This window comes from Cyprinus carpio, chromosome B15 (genome assembly GCF_018340385.1).
Source record: "Cyprinus carpio isolate SPL01 chromosome B15, ASM1834038v1, whole genome shotgun sequence".
Lineage (NCBI taxonomy): Eukaryota > Metazoa > Chordata > Actinopteri > Cypriniformes > Cyprinidae > Cyprinus > Cyprinus carpio.
Genome location: NC_056611.1, coordinates 28,304,056 through 28,325,709, shown reverse-complemented (window position 1 = coordinate 28,325,709; position 21,654 = coordinate 28,304,056). Strand labels below are relative to the sequence as shown.

General features: G+C 34.8%; 1 protein-coding gene across 1 annotated transcript in view; it reads left to right on the top strand.

Annotated features, from left to right (window-relative positions):
* The window catches only part of LOC109103660 (calsyntenin-2-like), a 52,043-nt gene that overhangs the window by 6,389 nt on the left and 24,000 nt on the right, over positions 1-21,654 (top strand). The window contains exons 2-6 of the mRNA XM_042740192.1: positions 794-916; positions 6,812-7,007; positions 14,559-14,767; positions 15,096-15,245; positions 21,214-21,399. Of these exons, the coding sequence (XP_042596126.1) occupies positions 794-916; positions 6,812-7,007; positions 14,559-14,767; positions 15,096-15,245; positions 21,214-21,399 (864 nt within the window). The remainder of the gene's footprint in view (positions 1-793; positions 917-6,811; positions 7,008-14,558; positions 14,768-15,095; positions 15,246-21,213; positions 21,400-21,654) is intronic.

Here is a 21,654-nt window from a genome sequence, read left to right as displayed (position 1 = left end):
TTTAGAGGGCATGCTTTATTTCTTATAAGAAGAAAAATTGTGGATGGAGAAAAGAATGTGGGTTGACCTTTCCAAGGTGTAATTCACAAAATTAATTACAGATGATTGTATATTTTCATTTTCTGTCTCTATTCTGTCTCTATTCTTCTATTCAGTGTCTGGAAATCAAACTATTTAGTTTGTATATGGTCTTAAAGCTCAAAAAATGCCTTTGACATCTCATATACAGTCTTTTTTTAAATAAGCAACATAATTCATTGTACAATATAAAAATTATTGGCTGTTGTAAGCTGCCAGCTCATTTTTAAATGGTTGGTTATAAAATGCACTGATTTATGATTCAACTTCAAACTGCAATATGGGCTCAGCACTGTGTATCTGCCTCAATTATAGACTTTACTGCACATGCATGTAATTTGAACATGAATTTTCTCCACAAGTGCCTACAGGGTCTTGAGGATTTGAAAAACTGCTGCATCTAAAGATCGACTAAAGAACAATCCAGAAAGTTGCTGGTTGTAGTCCTAACATTGTTGTGTGCATGCTTACAACAGCCTGTCTCCTTAAATAAACACTGAAGAAAATTTGTCCAGTCAGCCTGATCAAGCACAGTGTAAAGGGGGATATTCATAGCAGTGTGAATTGATTGGCAGTATTCTGAGAATCATGCCTTTGTGAACATTACAGAGGATGCCATCTTGTGTTTAGAAATGCAGAAGTATTCCAAAATAGATTTTAAATGGTTTGCTTTTGGAAGTAAATCAAAGATCACATCTCTCTCTCTTTGTCTTAGTGAATAAGCACAAGCCATGGATCGAGAGCTCATACCACGGCATCATCACAGAAAACACAGATGCGGTTCTGCTGGATCCTCCTTTAGTGGCTCTGGACAAAGACGCTCCAGTTCCGTATGCTGGTAAGAAAGCAAGAAATGAGCACTTTATACTTGGTTTGTAGTACAGTGCTGCACACACGTCTTTCCTGAGGCCGTCTCAGCTGATGAGTATAGATCATTACATGCTTCATTCTGTGTGTGTGTGTGTGTGTGTGAGTGCATGTCTGTGTACTCCATCTGTTCTTTCTGATTATTAGATGCTTTATGCTTTTCCAGATCCCCTGCTGGTTGCCAGATCACACTGCCAATGTATCAGATCCTCCAGCTGAACTGTATTTCTCTGATACACTTAAACTGAGTCACTGCTTAAGGACACATGCACACGCACCCACACACACACACGGCCAGCTTCGCATCTATCTATCTCCACACGTGGGTACTTTTTATCCCTGTGTTCACCAAACCCATCATGACTGATTGCTGCTATAAAGCTAAGTTTTCTGACCCTGAGACTTAACTATTTTCTGCAATTCTCCAGCTGTGATCATTGGAGAGTCTTTAACCACTCAAACTCTCCTTCTCACCGTGCATATAGACACACGTCCTCTTTCAGGCAGATTTGTAACATTTTCTGTTGATTGGAACTTTTTTGTTATTGCCTTGTTGGTGGAAATGGGGATTTTCACTGCTCTAGCTTTTTTCTTAAAGTGACTTTCTAATTTGTGAATCTCAATTATCTTTTGCTGCAAATCAGAAATATATTATTTGGTTTTTCTCATTGTGATGGATGATTAAGGGAATTTGGCCTTTGTTTTCCCTCCTGTTTATATTCCTGTGAAACAGGAAGCCATGGCTGGATAATTTCATGTTCATAATCACCCTGGTGTGCTCAAAATTGTAAATATGAATGGGAATATACTTCGCAGATATTTTACTTGTGTATTTGAGAAAAACATTTATTTCATAATGAGATTTTCCCCAATTTTCAATTGTTTTAGTTCAATGAAAGGTTAGATTTCTGTGAATTTAAAAAAAATAAAAGATCAAAAGGATCAATAATGCAGGTTTATTTTCACAGCCTTCTTTGATCATATTTACCAAGGGTACCAACAATTCTTTGATCTATCTATCCATCCATTCATCCATCCATCCATTACCTGTTGTTTTATCCATCCATCTATCCATTCCATCTATCCATCACTTGTTGTTCTATCCATCCATCACCTGTTGTTCTATCCATCCATCACCTGGTTTTCTATCCATCCATCACCTGTTGTTCTATCCATCATCACCTGTTGCTCCAACCATCCATCCATCATCCATCCATCACCCGTTGTTTTTTCCATCCATCATACCATTTATCATCCATCCATCACCCGTTGTTCTATCCATCCATCCATCCATCCATGCATCACCTGTTGCTCCATCCATCCATCACCCGTTGTTCTATCCATCCATCCAAGCGTCACCTGTTGCTCCATCCATCCATCACCCGTTGTTCTATACATCCATCCATCCATCCATCATCACCCGTTGTTCTATACATCCATCCATCCATGCATCACCTGTTGCTCCATCCATCCATCACCCGTTGTTCTATACATCCATCCATCCATGCATCACCTGTTGCTCCATCCATCCATCACCCGTTGTTCTATCCATCCATCCATCCATGCGTCACCTGTTGCTCCATCCATCCATCACCTGTTGTTCTAAACATCGATCCATACATCCATCATCACCTGTTGTTCTAGCCATCCATCCATCCATGCATCACCTCTTGCTCCATCCATCTATCACATGTTGTTCTATCCATCCAACATCACCTGTTGTTCAAGTCATCCATCCATGCATCACCTGTTGCTCCATCCATCCATCACCCGTTGTTCTATCATCCATCCATCTATCCATCCATCACCTGTTGTTCTATCCATCCATCCATCATCTGTTGTTCTAGCCATCCATCCATCCATCCATGCATCACCTGTTGCTCCATCCATCTATCACGTTGTTCCATCCATCCATCCATCCATCAACTGTTGCTCCATCCATCCATCATGTTGTTTTATCCATCCATCATTACCTGTTGTTTTATCCATCCATCTATCCATCCATCACCTGTTGCTCCATCCATCCATCCATCGCATGTTGTTCTATTCATCCATCTATCCATCCATCCATCCATCCATCCATCCATCCACCCTTCCATCCAACGCCTGTTGTTCTATCCATTCATCCATTGTAAAACCATCATTCTGTTTGTCTTGATAAACTTTGCTTCAAATGTTAAAATACATCCATATATGACTTTCTTTGAATTTTAATGCATTCCATTAGATATAAATTTGAATGTCAATTCTGCATCCTGTTTTCTGCCTCACTTCAATTGAAAATGCATCTCAGTTCAGTTCTGAATGGTGAACAGCCCTGCAGTTCCAATCAACTTGGAATTATAAAGCGTCTCAAAGCAATTTAACAAGATACAGGTGGAATTAATTTTAAAATAACAATTAGCATAGTACAAAAAGGAAGTCTTTCATTTTACCCTCCCTCCCTCTTTTTAACCTATTCTTTCGTTTTTCCATCTCTGATGATTTAGTGCCACTGGCGGTTTTCATTTTCTCTCGATGAAATACTATCAGATTTAACAATCTCTTCTCTTTCTTATTCCTCCTAAATAAATGAGTTCTTTGGGGAGTGTTAGTGGAGTTTTTACTGGCAGAATTCTAGTCAGACAGCTGCTGCTGAAAGAGACCCATCCCTTCAGAAAGACACTGAGATCCCTGATATCTAACATACACACTTCTGAATTTCTGTTTTTTGCATGAGGAAATGGCCTTGCATTGGGTTTTCAAAACATAGACACCAAAAACATACACATTTTACCACTGAAGTGACATCTGTCCATCTCCACTGTTCGGAAGCACCAGTATCACCACACCAGAACTGATGCTGAAGCTCAGATGTTTGCTTATGTTGTCTATAAAAATACCACCTGTTCACATCTTCCCCAGCATATTCTTTCATGTGATTTATTGCTAAATGTGACCTTTACACAAACATCCCTGACTGTATTCTGACAAGAAAATTAATGAACTAGTGTACATAATACATTCCCTTGAGAGGAATGGAAAGGGGAGAAAGAAAGAAAGTATAAAGGAGTTCTAGGTTATATCTTATAAAAATACAGAGCAAGAGTGTATTATTCTTCATATTAAACCACCAAAAATAAGCGAAAAAATTCTGTTGTTAAAGGGGCAAAAATATACATTAATATATTGATGTTACATATTTTAAATTTTTACCAAAAATAAAAATTTAAGTACAAGAAATTACATTTTCTCAAATCACCCATCATTTGCATCTGTGGAAAAAAATACATGCATACATGGTGACTCTTCATGTAAACTTGTAATATTTTGAAAAAACAACATTTTGTAATATATTTAGATAGATAGATAGATAGATAGATAGATAGATAGATAGATAGATAGATAGATAGATAGATAGATAGATAGATAGATAGATATAGATTTGAACTACTTGAAGTTTAATGCTGTTAAGTTTATAGCACTTCAACTTCACTGCTTCAGATCCAAACCAAACCAAGAAAATATTTTCATGCATGCAGAAACACGTCTGATTGAATTAGGTTTTTGTTTGACACTCAAACTGTCTTCAATGTGTGTTACAGGTAATGTACCTATAAAATGTAATTAAATATAAAGTGTGATTAATGGTTCTCCAGCAACCACCGATGAAGTGTAATTAATTAAGAGGGCGTAATTTATGTTGAAGCGAGACTGAGTTTGTTACGAGGGTAATTGCTGGCAGGTTACAAAACAACATGCTGAATAATTGATGGGCGTAATGCTCCAGTGATTTGAGCAGAACGCTGTAACGGAGCAGCGGTTATAGAGAGTCGAGTGGATGAAAGTAGCCAGAGGTTCTTAAAGTCAAAGGTTGCTGTGAATGCAAGATCAAATGCAAGATTCATCATGTAGTTTCTAAGCAATGCTTTGAAAGGTTTTAGTCATAAATGCTTTAAAGAACTTTTTAAATAAATAAGAATGTAGACAGTATAAACCAAAGGTACAGTCAGTTATAGTTATAAAAGTGGATAAATCCAGTTATTCTGAAGGAAGTTTCAGAAGGAACACATAGATGGAAGTTATGTAGTCCTTCTGAAATGTGTCTTAACCACTTTAAGACTCCAGGATCTGAAAATAACATTTATTAAGTGCCAAATGAGAGTACAAATGCTGTAGATGAAAGATAGACTATTTGCCAGTGGGTGCCCACAATGGGGACAATGTTTTTGAGACATGCAATATGCAAGGAAAATGGCAAAAAAAATGTCATTGTCATAGGTAAAAAAAATCTCTATATATGTTTTTTTTAAATTATATTATAAAATTATAAATGAAATTAAAAAAAAATTCAATTTTTATATAAAACACTGTAAATATATATATATATATATATATATATATATATATATATATATATATATATATATATATATATATATATATATATATATATATAATTTATTTGTTTTTTATTTTTTATTAAAAATGTACCATTTGCCAGGGCACAAAGGGGATTTTATGTTTTTGTGATAGGTGAAATATGCAATGAAAAATAGCTAAGAAAATCCCATTGTTGTGAAAAAAATCTATATATTTTATTTAAAAATATTATAAAATTATATATTATAATATATTCATATATGAAATATAATAATATAAAAATTATATATACATTATAAAAATTAATAATATATTTTTTATTATAATTTACAATATGGAATTTTTATATATCAAATATAACAATATATTAATTTATTATTTTAAATTAAAAATAGACCATTTGCCAGTAGGTGGGCACAAAGGGGACTTTATGTTTTTATGATAGAAAAAAAATATTAAAAGAAGTTAGATAGATATTTGTTAAAAAAAATAACTAAAAATAGAGAGTGTTAGCGTTAGATGGTCAAATGACAAACTGCAAGGCAAAAGTTTGGAAAGAAGCTAGCTAGATGTTTCTGAAAGAAGCTAGCAAGACTGCATTTGTTTGATCAAAAATATGGTTAAAACAGCAATATTGTGAAATATTATTACAATTTAAAATAACTGTTTTCTACTGTAAAATGTCATTTATTCCTGTGTTCAAAGCTGAATTTTCAGCATCATTACTCTAGTCTTCAGTGTCACATGATCCTTCAGAAATCATTCTAATATACTGATTTGCTGCTTAAAAACACTAAAATCTCAAAAATAAAAAGAACCTAATTTCCTAATAATAACAAAATTTAAAAAACATTTATATCCTTAATAATAATTTATAAAAAACCATTATGCATTTTTTAGGATTCTTTGTTGAATGTTAAAAAGAACAACATTTTTTTGAAACAGAAATATTTTGTAATATTCTAAAATGTCTTGTAATATTATAAATGTAATGCATCCTTGCTGAATATTTTTTTCCCCTTTTTTTTGGCATGTTATCGTAAAAAAAAAATGTTAGGTAGCAAAAACTGTTTTCAACATTGAAAATAATATGTTTCTTGAGCAGTGAATCAGCATATTAGAATGATTTCTGAAGATCATGTGACACTGAAGACTGGAGGAATGATGCTGAAAATTCATCTTTGAATCACTGAAATAAATTACAATTTAAATATATTACAGTAAAAACAGTTACTTTAAATTGTAATAATATTGCACAGTATTACTGTTTTTACTGTATTTTTGATCAAATAAAAGCAACCTTAGTGAGCAGAAGAGACTTTGTTCAAAAATATATTACAAACTTTTGGCCAACAGTGTATGTCCATTTATATTGACATTTTAATGAGAAAAAGTGAAAAGTTTGCCCCTCACTGAGAAGCATTTGTGGGATTAAAATGAGCAATAGCCCTGAGATTACAAAGAGCAAAGTCGTAATCTGTGGTCTTCTCTCTCTGTACTGTAGGGGAAATCTGTGGCTTTCATGTGCAGGGTCTCAGCGCTCCATTCGAAGCTGTGGTTCTGAACCGCACGTCAGGAGAGGGCCGTCTGCGGGCGCGTGGACCGATCGACTGCGAGCGACAGAGAGAGTTCACCTTCATCATTCAAGCTCACGACTGTGGCACGGGACCGAAGGGACACGCAAAGAAGAGATCACACAAGTCAGTGTGTGTTTGAATAAATGCATGTTCTCCACCTCAGTCGGATTCATGTTTGTGATGTTTTGAACTGGAAGGAACACTGTGAACTATGTTTAAAATGATTCATCCGTGCTTGACTCACCTCTGTTAATCACAGTTTTTTTCTTTGAAGATTTTAATTTTCCTTCTTTTAGAATTTCCCTGTTTTTTGTGTCCTTTAATTCATGCACCTGCTTGCTGAAACCTTTTAAACAAAAAAGTTTGCTGTCTTTTGAGTAAGTCTCTTATGCTCACCAAGGCTGCATTTATTTGACTAAAAAATACAGTAAAAATTGTAATATTGTGAAACATTATTATAAATTCATAATAATGTTTAATGTCATTTGAATATATTTTAAAATGTTATTTATTTCTGTGATGCAAAGCTGAATTTTCAGCATCATTACTCCAGTCCTCAGTGTCTGCTGCAGTATATTTGCAGCAATAGCCAAAAATACATTGTATGGGTCAGAATTATAGATTTTTCTTTTATGCCAAGAATCATTAGGATATTAAGTAAAGATCATGTTCCATGAAAATATTTTGTAAATTTCCTACCGTAAATATATCAAAACTTTTGATTAGTAATATGCATTGCTAAGAACTTCATTTGGACAACTTTAAAGGCGATTTTCTCAGTATTTTGATTTTTTTGCACTCTCAGATTCCAGATTTTCAAATAGTTGTATCTCGGTCAAATATTGTCCTCCTAACAAACCATACATCAATGGAAAGCTTACGTATTCAGCTTTCAGAGGTATAAATGTATTTCTGATTATTATCAATGTTGCAAACAGTTGCGCTGCTCAATATTTTTGTGGAAACCATGATATAATACTATTAAAACATTTAGGATAAGTATAATAATAATAATGAAAAAAAGGAAATTAATAGTTTTATTTAGCAAGGATGCATTAAGTTGATCAAAAGTGACAGAAAGCATTTATAATATTCCAAAAAATATTTATCAAATAATGATGTTTGAAAATATTAAGCAAAAACTGATTTCAAAATTGATAATAAAGACAACCATTATTAATAAATAAGTACCAATAATTACTGATAATGAATGAGAAAATCAGCATATTAGAATGATCATGAGACACTGGAGAGTGAAGTAATGATGCTGAAAATTCAGCTTCGCATCACAGGGATAAATTACATTTTAAAATATATTAAAATAGAAAATGGCTATTTCAAATTGTAAAAATATTTCACAATTTTCCTGTATGGTGAGCATAAGAAACTTCTTCTTACATTAGTGCATATACAGTATTTCATGTTTTTATCTCAGTACTGATTATGAAAAGCAGGTGTCTGACCTTCAGGAATTAAAAGCTTTGAAGAGCTCCTGCTAATGAACGCTGCACCTGTTCACCTGCAGACAAACCCAGAGCCAAAGACGCTTCTCTTTACCTACGGATATACACATAAAGACTCTTTAACAGAGCTAACGCAGTGAGCTAGACTGAAGTCCTTTGAAACAAAATGACATTTGTGAATGAGTGAGATAGAAACAAGGTTTGGTGATGAAACCATGGGAAAAAAAAGAGAAAAGAGAAAGAGGGACCTTCCTCATTACTCTGTGTCTCTTTAATCCATACAGGATTACTGTATACGTCTTTGACAGCTCGGATCTGCGATACTACACACACACACACACGCACGCACACATGGATAAAGGATTAAAGTGAGATATTAGACTCTAAAGGGCAGTAAAGCTGCAAAATCACACTGCTTTACTAGAGATTTCATACCTAATGCATATATAAATGTGTTAGCGTATGTTCTGGTTTTTAACATTATAACACAGATTAGCAGGGGTGTTTGAAATCCTGTCATTTGTCAGATGAGCTGTTGCCCTTTGCAAAGTATTACTCACTTTTCATGCTGTCTTTGACGTGAATGATGCAAGCTTGTTATTTTGGTATTTTCAGCTCACAAAAGTGTGTCAAGACTGGCCGTGAGGATACCTGGAGGCATTTTTTTTTTTTCTTTCAGACCTTTTTTTATATATATTTCTGTCCCTGAAGACTTTTCTAAGACTTTATAATGACCCCTGCAGAGAGAGAAATCAACAACGACACATATCTCTTTAGTAATGTGCACTGCTTCTCCTGGACAGAAACGAATGGAAACACTTTGAAGCATTTTCTTCTGGGAAAAAGTCTCCTCTAAAGCAGAGAACACTAACTAGTTCAATCTGGACCACAAATAATTTCTCATAGATTATTATAATTATAGACGCAAAAAACACGAGACCTGCAGCACCGGCTGACTGCACTGGCAAAAGCAAAGTCCTGATTTACATAGCATTTAGTCCACAATGACATGAAATCAAAATCATCTCCTCTGGTCAGTTTCTTTTTAAAGTTAGTTTAGTATTATTTTCTAAGCGCAGACTATTTTGATTATTTTTAGATTTTTTACTTCTTCTTTTATTAGTTTCTGACAGTGTGACCCTGAAAATGTTCATTCTAGAATGCAATTTAAATGGTCTTTAGTTTTGCTGGCAGGCCCCCGTAAAAACACTGCATTTAGCTCAGCAGTCAAATCTGTGGTGCGCTATTATGCCATGTTTCCATAAAATCACTAAATAAAATGCAGCCAACCGTGCTCCCTTCCTGGTAAACACAACCTGACATATAGTTGCTCTTTTAATAGGTTTATACAAATATGTAGAGAAGGAAATTTAAAGAATTTAGAGAGGAGACACATGTCCTGAACACTGTACAAATTGTGAATGAAAACAGAATGCAATGATGTGGAAGTTTCAAATTTCAATATTTTATTCAGAATTACAACATAGATGACATATCAAATGTTTAAACTGAAGAAATGGTATCATTTTTAAGGGAAAAATAAGTTGATTTTGAATTTCATGGCATCAACCCATCTCAAAAAAGTTGGGGACAAGGCCCGTCTTTTACCACTGTGTGGCATCCCCTCTTCTTTTTATATTACAGTCTGCAAACGTCTGGGGGCTGAGGAGACAAGTGGTGCTCAAGTTTAGGAATAGGAATGTTTGTCCCATTCTTGTCTAATACAGGCTTCTAGTTGCTCCAACTGTCCTTATGGTCTCTTTGTCGCATCTTCCTCTTATGACTGCGCAAAATGTTTTTCTATGGGTGAATAGATCTGGACTGCAGGCTGGCCATTTTCCATTCCCCCGGATCCTTCTTCTACGCAGGCCATGATGTTGTAATTGATGCAGTATTGTGGTCGTGGCTTGTCATGTTGGATAACAACTTGGTTTGGACCTTGTCCTCTTTTATTCCGGATGACATGGCGTCCCGTTTTTCCAAAAAGAACTTCAAATTTTGATTCATCTGAAAAAAACACAGAACCAGTTTCCCGACTTTGGTGTCAACACAGTCCCATTTTAAATGACCTTGGCCCAGAGAAAACGCCTGGGTCGGCTTCTGGATCATGTTTAGATATGGCTTTCTTTTTGTGACCTATAGAGTTTAGCCGGCAATGGCGAAATGACACGGTGGATTGTTTTCACCGACAATGTTTTCTGGAAAGTATTCCTGATCCCATGTTGTGATTTCCCCTACAGTAGCACATTCCTGTAATGTGAGGCAGTGCCGTCTAAGATGCCCGAAGATCACGGGCATCCAGTATGTTTTACCCGCCTCGACCCTTACGCACAGAGATTGTTCCAGATTCCTCTGAATCTTTGGATGATATTATGCACTGTAAGATGATGATAACTTTCAAACTCTTTGCAATTTTTCTCTGAGAAACTCCCTTCTGATATTGCTCCAGCTATTTTTTCGGCCGCAAGCATTGGGGGAATTGGTGATCCTCTGGCTCCCATGGCTTTTGACTTCTGAGAGACACTGCCACTCTGAGAGGCTCTTTTTATACCCAATCATGTTACCAAATTGACCTAATAAGTTGCAAAAATTGGTCTCTCCAGGCTGTTCCTTATAATGTACATTTAACTTTTCCGGCCTCTTATTGCTACCTGTCCCAACTTTTTTGGAATGTGTCCGCTCTCATGAAATCCAAAATGAGCCAATATTTTGGCATGACATTTTCAAATGTCTCACTTTCAACATTTGAGTATGTTATCTATTTCCGATTTGTGAATAAATATAAGTTTATGAGATTTGTAAATTTTCCCATTCATCCCTTTTTTACTCAAAAATGTATACAGTGGTCACAACTTGTTTTGGAATCGGGGTTTGTATGTTTTTTGTCTTTGGGGGGGGGGGGGGGGGGTCTGGCATTGTTCTCTCCATTTAATTAATTCCATCATCTGTCCAGAGAAACTGATAGATATATTGTCCTTTTTATTCATTAAAATCCCCGGTTTTTGGAAAATAAATACTTATACTAAATACTTAAACTTTTCAAAATTTAAACAACGTGGAACAGTCAGACCTTTAAGTATTACTCACTTTTCATGCTGTCTTTGACGTGAATGATGCAAGCTTGTTATTTTGGTATTTTCAGCTCACAAAAGTGTGTCAAGACTGGCCGTGAGGATACCTGGAGGCATTTTTTTTTTTCTTTCAGACCTTTTTTTATATATATTTCTTTCCCTGAAGACTTTTCTAAGACTTTATAATGACCTGCAGGAGAGAGAAATCACAAACGATATCTCTTTAGTATGTTCACTGCTTCTCCTGGACAGAACGAATGGAAACTTTTGAAGCATTTTCTTCTGGGAAAAAGTCTCCTCTAAAGCAGAGAACACTAACTAGTTCAATCTGGACCACAAATAATTTCTCATAGATTATTATAATTATAGACGCAAAAAACACGAGACCTGCAGCACAGGCGACTGCACTGGCAAAAGCAAAGTCTGATTTACATAGCATTTAGTCAAAATGACATGAATAAAAATCATCTCCTCTGGTCAGTTCTTTTTAAAGTTAGTTTAGTATTATTTCTAAAGCAGCAGACTATTTTGATTATTTAGATTTTTTACTTCTTACTTTTATTAGTTTCTGACAGTTGACCTGAAAATGTTCATTCTAGATGCAATTTAAATGGTCTTTAGTTGCTGGCAGGCCCCCTAAAAACACGCATTTAGCTCAGCAGTCAAATCTGTGGTGCGCTATTATGCCATGTTTCCATAAAATCACTAAATAAAATGCAGCCAACCGTGCTCCCTTCCTGGTAAAACACAACCTGACATATAGTTGCTCTTTTAATAGGTTTATACAAATATGTAGAGAAGGAAATTTAAAGAATTTAGAGAGGAGACACATGTCCTGACACTGTACAAATTGTGAATGAAAACAGAATGCAATGATGTGGAAGTTTCAAATTTCAATATTTTATTCAGAATACAACATAGACGACATATCAAATGTTTTAAACTGAGAAAATGTATCATTTTAAGGGAAAAATAAGTTGATTTTGAATTTCATGGCATCAACACATCTCAAAAAAGTTGGGACAAGGCCGTCTTTACCACTGTGTGGCATCCCCTCTTCTTTTTATTACAGTCTGCAAACGTCTGGGGACTGAGGAGACAAGTTGCTCAAGTTTAGGAATAGGAATGTTGTCCCATTCTTGTCTAATACAGGCTTCTAGTTGCTCAACTGTCTTAGGTCTTCTTTGTCGCATCTTCCTCTTTATGATGCGCAAAATGTTTTCTATGGGTGAAAGATCTGGACTGCAGGCTGGCCATTTCAGTCCCCGGATCCTTCTTCTACGCAGCCATGATGTTGTAATTGATGCAGTATGTGGTCTGGCATTGTCATGTTGGATAACAACTTGGTTTGACCTTGTCCTCTTTAGTCCGGATGACATGGCGTCCCAGTTTTCCAAAAAGAACTTCAAATTTTGATTCATCTGAACACAGAACAGTTTTCCACTTTGCCACAGTCCATTTTAAATGAGCCTTGGCCCAGAGAAAACACCTGCGCTTCTGGATCATGTTTAGATATGGCTTCTTTTTTGACCTATAGAGTTTAGCCGGCAACGGCGAATGACACGGTGGATTGTTTTCACCGACAATGTTTTCTGGAAGTATTCCTGAGCCCATGTTGTGATTTCCACTACAGTAGCATTCCTGTATGTAATGCAGTGCCGTCTAAGAGCCCGAAGATCACGGGCATCCAGTATGGTTTTACCGCCTCGACCCTTACGCACAGAGATTGTTCCAGATTCTCTGAATCTTTGGATGATATTATGCACTGTAGATGATGATAACTTCAAACTCTTTGCAATTTTTCTCTGAGAAACTCCTTTCTGATATTGCTCCACTATTTTTCGCCGCAGCATTGGGGAATTGGTGATCCTCTGCCCATCTTGACTTCTGAGAGACACTGCCACTCTGAGAGGCTCTTTTTATACCCAATCATGTTACCAATTGACCTAATAAGTTGCAAATTGGTCCTCCAGCTGTTCCTTATATGCACATTTAACTTTTCCGGCCTCTTATTGCTACCTGTCCCAACTTTTTTGGAATGTGTAGCTCTCATGAAATCCAAAATGAGCCAATATTGGGCATGACATTTCAAAATGTCTCACTTTCAACATTTGATATGTTATCTATATTCTATTGTGAATAAAATATAAGTTTATGAGATTTGTAAATTATTCCATTCCTTTTTTACTCAAAATGTATACAGTGTCACAACTTTTTTGGAATCGGGTTTGTATTTGTCTTTGGGGGGGGGGGGGGGGGGGGGGTATCTGCATTGTTCTCCCATTTAATTCCATCACTGTCCAAGAGAAACAGTAGATATTATTGTCTGTTAATTAAAATAAATCTGAAATAAAATATAAATATTAGATGAAATACTTAAACTTTTAAAAATTTTAACAAGTTGGAAGTAATAAAATAAGCTGAAGCACTAAAATGTTTAAAACTAAAACTAACATGGAAATAAATTAAAGATTAATGTTAAAGATTAAAATTAAAACTGAAAGTATACAAATAAAAATATTCAAAATATTAATGAATAGTCTAATGGTATTTAAATAATGCTAAAATAAAAATGAAATCTCATTTGGGACTTTTGTTCCTTTTATCAAGTTTGAAATGTAATACAATGTCTTAAACTGTGCTCAGATTTGCTAAAAGTATTATATTCTGCAATCAGCAGAATTTAACAGAAACACCTTAAATAAGTAATAGTTCAACAAAAAAATTAACATTTGCTAAAAAAATAAAAATAAAAAAAAATATACTCATCCTCAGGCCATCCAAGATGTAGATGTGTTTTTCACTGGAGGAAGCTATTTTATGCATAGAAGACTTACAGTTTAGCATGAAGCAATGATTTGATGTAAAAATCATGATGGCTTTGATTCTTACAAACATGCAGCTTCTCTGTTCATAAGAGGGTTATTGTGTGTGGATTATTGTGATGCTTTTATCAGCTGTTTGGACTCTCATTCTGACGGCACCCATGCACTGCATTGGTCAGCAAATGATGTAATCTAAATCTGTTCCAATGAAAAAACAAACTCATCTTCATCTTAGATGACCTAAGGGCGAGTAACTTTTCTCCATGAAATCTCCTGGACAATGAAGAAGCAATAAAACCTCTCTCTCTTCCTCAGGGCTGTGGTGCATGTGCAGGTGGGAGATGTGAACGAGTTTTCTCCCGTGTTCGGTCAGCTGGAGTATCACGGCTCGGTGACGGAGGGCAAAGTGTATGACAGTATTCTGCAGGTGCAGGCGTCAGACCAGGACTGCTCTCCACAATACAGCCAGATCTGCAACTACCAGATCACCTCTCAGGACACAGCCTTCGCTATAGACCGCAACGGTTAGTGCACAAACATACAAGGAACACATGCTAAAAGCCCTTACGAAAAAGAAGTTTATTCAAGTGTGCTATTAGTATACTTCTTTTAAACTAAAAATAGGAAAGTATGCTTTTAGTTTACTTTTTATGTACTTCTCAGAAATGGGCTCTATGTTCTTCCCAGAAATATACTTAAAATGACATTTAAGTATACTTAACTTATACTTACAAAAAGTCTAAATACACTTGAACTTTACTTAAGTATACTTAATAAAATAAACTTGAAGTATACTACTTTTTGGTAAGGGAGCACTTTTCTGTCTGTATTTAAATGTGTGTTTGTGTGCAGGTAACATCAGGAACACAGAGAGCCTGAGCTTTGATAAGAAGTCACATTATAAAATCCGTGTGACGGCGTTTGATTGCGGTCAGAAGAGAGCGACGCAGGACACTGTCGTACACATCCACGTTAAACCCATCTGCAAGCCAGGATGGCAGGGTGAGATCTGGAAATGGTTTAGTCTCGGACACATTTTGCATGTGAAAATGGTCAGGCTTCAGTGGTCCACCAAGGAGCAAAGTCATATTTATAAGTTACCAATTTGTGCACTTTCGAGGAAGCTAATGCACTAAATTCTTCAGTGTTTTCTGTACACTCTCGTGAAAAAAAGGTACAACACTGTTAGTGGGCCAGCACCCTAAGGTACAAAAGCTAAAGATGCCTGAATGGTACATTTTAGTACTTAAAAATGTTTTTTAAAAATAAAACAGTTGTACCTTTTGAAAGTGTACTGCAACGAAAACAGTTTTGTACCCTTTTTATGAGACTCTACAGCTGGACTGTTGTAAAGTTTTTAGAATAAGTTTTAAATAATTGTAAGTTATTTTAGTTTAGTTTATTTATATACTATTATAATATTTATTCATATATGTATCAGTTCATTTTATGAATATTTTTTTCTTTTGTTTTTATTTATCATTGTATTATTTACTTATTTTATTAATAAATTATTAATTATAGTTTTTATATTTTCAGTTTTCATTTTAATTATAGTTTTAGTAATTTTGTTTAGTAATTTAGCTTTTGTCATTTTTAAAATTTTTCTGATTTAATTTATATTTAAGTTTTAGTCTCAGTAATTTAGTATTTCAGCTTAAACTTAATTCAGTTAGTTACCAAGGCAACATTTATATTTTTAAATTTTCATTTATGTTTTGATTTCCATATAATAATTATATTTTATTTGATTTCATCTTTAATTTAATTGGCATTGTATAGTATGAATATTGTTGGCTCTTTGACATAAACATGTCAAAAAGGTGCTTTGGATTAAAAAGTGTCTGCTAAATGTATAAATGTAAATGTAATTTTTTACTAGTTTTACTTAACAATACCAACACTCTATTCATTCTATTATTATTTAAACTATTTCAGATCAGAATCAGAATCAGAATGAGCTTTATTGCCAGGTATGTTTACACATACGAGGAATTTGTTTTCGTGACAGAAGCTCTGCAGTGCAACAGAATGACAGCAACAGAACAAAAAAACACACAATAAAAGAATAAAAAATACAAAAAATACAAATAAGTAGGTAAGGAATGACAATATACAAATTGACAATTGTATGGCAGATATATTACAATGAGCAGTTATGTATGTACAGTTATGTTATGTGCAAAAAAAAAATAATAATAATAATTTAAGTGTACAGATAGTCCTGCTCCTAAATTTGCATGTTTAATAATAAACTTAAACTGAAGTTGGTGAAGTTTTGACAGACCATTCAGATTCAAATCTGTGAATCATTGATTGGAACTGGTTCTCTGAAATGAATCAGACTTCCAAGCATTACTGGATTACCAAAATGAGAAGAGTTTAAGAAAGCGCCTCAGCTTGTAAGACTGTTTGCTCCATACAACGCAACATAAAAACTATGACTTTTATTTAGTTACTCCCCAACACTAATGTGCATGTTCACTTGTTTCATCGATATAATGAATCTATAAAATAAAACCTAGGTCAGTTTGGGAATTAGATGCATGTTCAATAATAAAATGCACAAAAAGAAATAAAAAAAATCAAAATACAGTTCTGGTACAGTAATTCCAGACATTTCCTATGATCTGTGCATGACAGCTTCTCTGTCTAAAACCAGATTCAGCTGATTGAATCACACACACACACACACACACACACACACAAGAGCTGGTTCTGTGCTTTGAATTTCCTGTCACTTTCTGTCCATCTCTTTCTTTTCCCTTGAAGCTATTTTTGTTTGCTTTTAAACTCAATATAGTATTGACCCCCCTCCCTTCTCTCTGCATCTTTTTTTTTTCATGTAGGTTTGTGCATTTTTCTTGCTTTTGATTGCCGCAGGAGGCTTGCATCAGAATTAACACACACACTTTCATATGATAGCCAGCATGATGCATTATGCAGTTCTTTGAAGGCTCTTGGTATCAGCTTTACTAGCTAAAGACGTGACGCATCTAAAGTTGCTCAACTGGTTGCAAAAAAAAAAGGTCTGTTATGATTGCAGACAGCAAGGAAAAACAAAATAAAATAAAATGCAACATGTAGAAAATTCTTCTTCATTTATTATTTCGTTGAAGTTGATATGCATCCAATCCAACTTTATTTTAGCACAAATGTCCTCATCTTCGTAAACTGCATTTAAATTAATAATTGCTATTCTTTTCACTTTTTAGGTGAATTATACTGGGAAAAAAGGTAACATCTAAATAACTGGTTTTATTCAAATAATAATAATAATAAAAAAAAACGATTATTTAGCATCACTGAATCAGCCTAAATACATTCATTTATACAAAAAAATCAGACGTTAAATCAGACAAAAATCACTCTTTATGAAGGTAATTTCAGAAAACCTGCCTGGTGCAGTTAATATTGCGCTATTTGCAATGAACTTTTGTTTAATTTCAAGTGCATTTCCTTAAAAACAGATCTTTGAGGACATTTTTTATTGATCACAGCTGCAATTATTCATCCAAAACTTGGTGTGTTTGACTTTTAAAACTTTAGATGCCAGAAACTCAGTTTGATTTTAGCATTTAATTCATTTAGATACATTCAGTCTTCACGCGAACTCCAATAAGCTTTGGTATAAAAGCAATCTGGCCTAGTTTGCAGAAGTCAGCTGCATCAATATCATATCATTTGCCTAATACAGTATAAAGCATTTCTCATTGCTGCTGGTCTCTGCAGAAATGGCCTTTGCCAAGAGGCTTCCATCTCTTGCAGTCTCTCCACTGATATGAGAGCAGACAGCCACATTTCATTCTGCGCATGTTGAGAAGTAAAAAGCAACAATAGCATAACATTATGTTTAAAAGCTCTTTCCATTTTTAACCTCCTCATGAGTTGTTTCCCAGCTACAGTGGCGAACAGGCGTTGCTAGTTCTCAGTTGTAACCCAAGTTTAACAGAATTAAACATCAAACAACTGAAGTGTAAAATCCACCTTAAATTTGATCAAAACTGTAAATACGAATTTATGAAATAGAAGCTTTACCAGTCAACATTCAATCAAAATTATCAATCAAACCTATTTATATTCTTAAAGTGATAGTGCACCCAAAAATGAACATTTTGTCATAATTTATTTACTCTCATGTCATTCCAGTTCAAACCTGTATGACTTTCTTTCTCCTGTCTAATTTTTAAAAATCAATTAGAAAATTTTAAAATCGTCTCTGGTCTTATTGTGCACAAATCACTTGTGAATGTTATCCCAAAAGCAAAAAAGTTTGCATTTTAATTAAAATCCCTCTGAAACTTTACTTGTCTGCTAGTGTCATCAAACTCAATTTTTTCTTCATTTTCACCATCCAGTCAATTCCCAATGGATAAATTCAAGTAAACGTTTGGTCTAGAGTAGTTTGTGTCTCCCAGAATGCACTTTGATGTGTCTCTGATGTGATTGTCCCTCAGGTGATTTTGGAGACTCAAAACATGTTCCTCTTTACTCACACGCACACACACACACACACACACACACACACACACACACACACACACACACACACACACACACACACACATTTGGTAGAAGCTTCAGGCCAATTTTTTTCCAGCCCACTGGATGATGACAACTTGAGTAAAGGCCATTTTTTCACATCTGACATAAAAGCATGAAGGAGAGAGAAAAGTAAACAGCTCCCTGTTGTGTCTCATAAGCAAGGTTGAATAATTCAGCAGGGGTGGACATGCACCGTCCACACACACACACACACACACACACACACACACACACACACACTTGGTTGTTACCTTTAGGCTCCCTCCATCCATAAAATAATAATTTTCAGCTCCAAATTCCCAAACCCAGCAGCTCAAAGTGTGTTTGTGTGTGAGCTAATATTTGTGAGGTCTGTATGTGAATGCATGTTTACACAATCCATTTAATACTGTCCGCCGTTTTAATTTTTCACCCATAAATACATGTTAAATAACCACTGGCTATAGAATTCATTACAGCCACACTGTAGCCTGAAGAATGTAATATCTCGCCAGACGCACTACGAGCTCTGGGTAACAAACCTCAAATATATTATAAATTATAACTGAATAAAACAAAAAGAAAATGACTCTTCTTTATTAAAAAACAAACAAATGGGCTTATTCAGTTAGTTACATAAACCATTTTTTGCTACTTGTCATATTAGTGCTCCAAAAAAGACCACATACTGACTGCTGAATATATAATATTATATTTAATATATACTCAGGGTAAACCTACTCACTATATATCAAGTACATTTTTATTAAAATGACAAATTTAAGTAAATATCACACATGTAATTATGTAAAACCAGTTTAACTAAGTAAAATTAAAGTGAATAAGTACATACTTTTTGTTTTACTCAATTGTTAAGGCAAGTGTTTACATGTTTTTTAATTTTATTTTAGACATACATTTTTAGTTTGTCACTGCACTGATATTAGCACAGCTATGTTGACTAAATGAAGTAACAATCACCAAAATCATTTTATACCCATCCTTTTGTAAAGATAAAAACTTGACAACAAAAACTCTAGTCCTTCCTGGCCTTTTATACAGGGATTTCCCTTTACTCATAAATTCATAAAATAACTCTTAATTTCAATTTACAGCATTGCCAATTCAGTCCAAGATAAAGCATGCTAGAAACTAATAATCAAGCTTGCAATTTCAGCTCAAGCACCAAACAACTATTCATGTAGTCCCAACACAAATTAAGTAAAATTTAATTTCACATATTTAAGCAAATTAAACACATTTATGATAAAAAAAAGTTCAGTAGTTGTGTTGATTTAGCTCAGTTTAATTTAAATGAATGTGCAGCAATTTCTAAAGTCTAAAGATTTCTAAGGAGTTTTTTTTTTTTTTTTTTACAGAACTTCTTGTTTTTTTACCTGTTAACAGCAGCCTAGTATCATGACTCACATTTTCTCCAGAAGTCTAGTTGTTGAGAATAATGCACAGATTTCAGTAAATATGACAACGCAATGCTGAAATATTTTCCAAAACAAAGCTGCCAAGGGTAGAAATGTAATCAGTTCAATATGTTTTAACCCTGCCCTGTGTGCAGTTGTTTCAGTGTTAAATAGTGATATTTTTCTTGTTGAATATCCTGTCACTCTAAAATGCATCAGATTGTGGAAGTAAAATTGGTTATGAACTGCACTTCATGTTGACTCTAGCACAGCTGTCTAAAATGATTTATCTACAGCTGATAATGCAAAAATAACATGTTTATACACTGTTATAAAAACAATGTGCAACAATAGTACCATGAGAGTACATATTACTACTCTAAGGTATAAATATGCAACATTTAGGAGTAAAAAAGGAAAATAAGAGACCGTTTGAGTTCCTGTGTTTACCAATTCTTATACATATTATTAACAAATTGGCAGTTTGTTAAGCACATGTTTTGCATGATCATATTCTATATCCCAAATCCCAATACCTATAAACTTAACAACTAACTATCAATAAGCAGCAAATTAGGAGTTCATTGAGGGAAAAGTCGTAGTTAATGGTTTGTTATTGGCGAGAATTGGATCTTAAAATAAATTGTGACCCAATTTTAGCACATCTTTTTTTTTAGTGTAGGTTTTGGACACTTTATAGTATTCCATGGTAATCTGTGATGGTGTACCATGCTATTTCTATTAGATACCATCACTATATATTATAGTCCCGCCACAGTACTTACTTTGTAAGTGGCAATCACTAAGTTTGAACTTGTGAATGTTTTAGCTCATGCACAAAAGAAGGTTGAGTTTCTTCGAGGTGTATTTGAAATGCACGTCATGTTGGGGAACTGACTTGTTAATTGTGTGGAAGTCTGGAAAACACTGTGACCTCAATATCTTCATTTTCCAGCTCAGTGACATTATCGCTCTTTCTAATATTTAAGCTACTTATCAAAACATTATCTAACATTCTTTCTTCCCAGGCTGGAGCAAGCTCGTTGACTATGAACCAGGAATGGGCGGTAAGCTGTTATTTCCCAAGATGCACCTGGAGACATGTGCGGGATCGGTGTCCTGGATCAGGACCACAGTGGAGCTGGAGACGAGCGGTGCTGGGAGAGGCTGTGACAGACAGTCTTACTCTGAACGATCCTTACAGAAGCTCTGCGGTATGATTAACAGCTATTTATTCCACTGCACGCTTCCTCATTTCTCTCGGGTCGGTTCAATTACAAAATGTGCCTGCGGGCTAAACTAGTCAGACAAAACCTCCACCCTTGTCCTAGAATAGGTATGTGTCTCAGTGCAGAATCATTAGCAGTGTAATTCATCCATATCAGAGGGACTGTCTTGAGAAACTACAAATGAAGCTATAAAATACAAATACGCAGCTCATCACAGATCTCCAAGAAGACTAACGGTCC